The sequence below is a fragment of the Delphinapterus leucas genome, chromosome 4 (assembly GCF_059928025.1).
Source record: "Delphinapterus leucas isolate spDelLeu-1000000601 "Yukka" chromosome 4, BTC_Dleu_Yukka2, whole genome shotgun sequence".
Classification (NCBI taxonomy): Eukaryota; Metazoa; Chordata; class Mammalia; order Artiodactyla; family Monodontidae; genus Delphinapterus; species Delphinapterus leucas.
Genome location: NC_143132.1, coordinates 149,892,543 through 149,896,269, shown reverse-complemented (window position 1 = coordinate 149,896,269; position 3,727 = coordinate 149,892,543). Strand labels below are relative to the sequence as shown.

At 43.5% G+C, this 3,727-nt stretch overlaps 1 protein-coding gene across 1 annotated transcript; it reads right to left on the bottom strand.

Annotated features, from left to right (window-relative positions):
• Window positions 1-2,414: 2,414 nt before the first annotated feature.
• LRRC3B (leucine rich repeat containing 3B) lies at window positions 2,415-3,472 on the bottom strand. Its single transcript, XM_022554686.3, has one exon. It carries the CDS (start codon window positions 3,470-3,472, stop codon window positions 2,693-2,695), a length of 780 nt encoding a protein of 259 aa, XP_022410394.1. The 3' UTR covers window positions 2,415-2,692.
• Window positions 3,473-3,727: the final 255 nt, after the last annotated feature.

The following is a 3,727-nucleotide window of genomic DNA, read 5'->3' as shown; positions in this document are numbered from 1 at the left end:
TCATTTTCTCCTCCAGTGGTTTATATATTCCAATTCATGGCAATTTAAAACATTAGGTTTTTTTAAGCACTTACACTTATGGCACTGTTAACTGGAAATATACAGGCAGGGAAAGGATTTAACCTGGGATGCGCTTTTAACTCTACGTATGTGGAGAATTACAAACTAAAATGTGGGAATTGAACTTGGCCACATCTGGACAAGACCAGGACTATACGTCAACACATTTCAGAGGTTTTCTTCCCCTGACAGGAACTTTCACTCGACTAATGCAATTGGGCAGTAGGAAAATAAGCTCTTATTCCTAAGAATATACAGATTATTTTGGAAGAAGCAACCTGAAATGGATTTTGGGATTTATGAAAGATTTTCTAAAATGAATGTGTTTCACACACTCAGATAAGCACAATTAATTTATTGACTATTTTAAAAGGTTATCTTAGCAAAGCCTCGATTTTTCTACTCTTTAGGGCGAAAAAGAAAGCGTATTCTGTTAGTCATCTTTCCATGGTAATACTCACAGAGATATATTATAAGGTTGTCCTCCAGGGGGTGTTAAATCTTCAGCAAAGCTCCAGCGTTGCTGAAAGGCGTTCAAATCCAGTTAGCACAGGCAGACAGCGTGGCTTCCTCCTCACGGGGATGCAGGAGTTCTAGGGCCCACATCCTGAATTTCACATCTCAGGCGTCTACACGAGACCTCATACTTTTTAGTAAGGCTAACGCAGGCATGAAAAGCCGGTGGCCGTAAGGTGCGTGCCACGAGCCCAGCCGTATGCTCTGAGTGTCAGATGGCAAATCTTGGGCTGGCTGATCCTCAGGGTTCACACTGCTAAACTTTTCAAGACACTATTGTTACGGATAGAAACCATGGTGCTTTCCAAGGGCAGAAGTGTGATTCCTGAAGGCCCAAAGGTAACCTCATATGAGCTGGAGAAGTCTATGTCCGTCAAAACGGCAAAGGATCCTTCCTTCCTACTTAATCCCCTCAGAGGGCTACTTTTGCTGTTCTTTCTTAATGAAACCATCACTTGGGAGTCTGCAAACCTCTAGGTCTGGCGAACCGGCAACTTGAAGTGGTAAAAGTCTACGACTTCAGAGCATACCGTATAGCAGCTAAGAGGTCCGTTGGTTCTGCAGTTGACTGACGGGGGGTTTCAATGTCTGCAATACTTCTTACAAGCTTATAATACTTCTCTGTAATAATCCTCATCCTGAAGTACCTACTTAAACTCCTGCGTCTCTGACTTGTCATTCACAGAAGACTATCTCATAGGGTAAATGGTAGGATTAACCAAGACAACCCAAAGAAAGTGCTTGCTGCATAGTAAGTGTTCCATAAACAGTATTAGTTACTTTTATTCCTCAGCCTGGGGTCGAGTCCCCGTGAGGTGGCTCCAGCCCTGTCTCTCGCTTCCTGTTACATAGAACCCTTCGTCCCCCACACCTCCCTACTTTTATCCCTGTGTTCTGCTTCCTTTACCTTCCTCACCTATGGCATCTGATGAGATCCCACCCAAGTCTCAAGGATGACCTTAACTGCAGCTTAAACCCGAAGAAACACAGTTCCCTCCTCCAAGCACCAAATGAGCTTGCTCCTGTCTCTGAACAATATCAGGGACAGGCTATCGTGATACACAGGTGTTTGCATTTGTCAAATATACGGAACTGTACACTTAACATGGGTGCATTTTTTAATATGCAAATTATACCTCTATCAGCCAACCCAGTCAGAACATAATGAGACGACCTCAGTCTTTGGAGTCAGGGAGACTTGGTTCAAGTTCGAGTTCTGATATTTTCTACTTGGCAGGTCACTGGACTTCTTTTGCGCACGGCTTCCTCCTCGCAGATGGGGTGGTTGTCACTTTCTCCTCTGGGAGTCAGGGTTTGGAGTCATAGTATACAAATGCCTTGCACCATGCTTGCACACAGTTGATGCTACATGATTATTAAGACCTTCCTTTTTGGCATGGCTATTTCTATGTTGGTCACACACCTCTGTCCGCCAGAAGGTAATCTTGAGGACAGAATATGTGCTCCTTTTTTTTTTCCATGTGTCTAGCATAGAGTAGAAGTAGTGTGTTTTGCTAAACACACCAACTTTTAGGTAGCAAACACCTAGAGACATCCCAATTTACACCTCTGCAGGTTGCCACGCTATGTATTATCACTTAAGTTTGCTAAGGCTTAGTATTTTGAAGTCTGACAGGTATTCTACTTGGCTGATAACTCAGCTATGGCGCCCCAGTGTACAACAGAACTTAATAACATCTCTCATTGTGATCATTCTTTAGGTTCACAAGAGTTGTCTGTCTCTCTTTAAAGCAATTGAATGACTGTACTGTTTTCTGGACCAATAAGTCACTCTGTTTTTCATGGTTCAAAGTTAGGCTTTTATTTGGTTTCAAATTAAAAAAATAAATTTCATTATTAAATACTGAGATGGATAGAACTAAGGTTCAGAGAAGTAGCTGACTCAGGAATATACCACCAGGAGTACAACTGAGGGGTGGATTACCGAAACGAAAATGATTTATGCTGTCATGTTTGTTAAAAGTTCAACAGTGGCATGATTCAAAAGAAACTGAGATACAAAGTTTCAAATGTTTACAATGGATGAGAGAAGTAAACCACTTATTCTACTGCAATCCCAAACGGATTTCTTTTTCCATGCCAGTCAGTTCGGACACTACACGACTGTACTAATATCGTCGGGTTCGTCGGCTTTCTTTTGCCTGCTCGGCAGGGATTTCAAGTATTCAAGGTGTCTTCGCGCATCTTCCTGATTTTGCCTCACATAATACACGACATACGAGATCACCATGGTGAACCAGCCAAACATGGTGACCAGCATGGCATAATCAGTCGTTTTTTTAGGGAGGTTACAAAGGTCAGCATCATTGGCAGCGTTGAGGAACGGTCTCCCGGCGTGTTCATCCAGCACGGAGGTCTTGCAGATCACATTGTGGGCTGTCTCGTGATTGGACACCATGCCCCTCAGAACTTGCTGGAGCGTACAGTCGCAGTGCCAGGGGTTGTTGGCAATCCTGGCCCTGGCCTTCAGGTTATTGAAAGCGTTTTTGTGCACGCTCTGAATCCGGTTGTCAGACAAGTCCAGAGTCTGCAGAGTTTCGGCGACTCCTTTGAAGGCATGCTCATCGATAAACTCAATGCCATTTTTGGACAGGTTGAGAACTCTTAGTTGATGGAGGTCCTTAAAAATCTCATTGGGGATGGATGTGATCTGATTGGAGTCCAGATACAGTAAGACTGTTTCAGGAGGAAGATCTCTAGGTATTTCCTTGAGATTTGCATTGCTACAGGTGACATTTAAACCCCCAGAGGAAGAACAAAGACAGCCCTTGGGACACATACTGGCGGAATGAAAACACAGTATCATAAGAACAAAACTTTGTAGGAGGAGACACATGGAGAGGGAACGAGTTAACCACAGGTCCACCAGATTCATGCTGGGATGTCAGCATAATCACAAGCCCATTCTTCATTTATTCCAACAAGCAAGTGTGGTAACGCTTCCAGCCCTGTCCACACTGTTGGTTTCCTTCTTGCGTGGTTCAAAGGGCTGCAGCTAATACACGTATCCCTTCATTATTCCGGTCCATGCTTGGGTACCTAAAGGAAAGGAAAGCAGATGCAATTAGCTCTTTTGCAAAGGGAGGTACATTGCAATTAAAAATGCTCTCAGGCATCTGGCATTTTATGT

Bases quoted from the DNA above. Each gene is read 5' to 3' on its own strand.
- LRRC3B (XM_022554686.3), bottom strand. From the start codon at position 3,472: ATGAATCTGGTGGACCTGTGGTTAACTCGTTCCCTCTCCATGTGTCTC.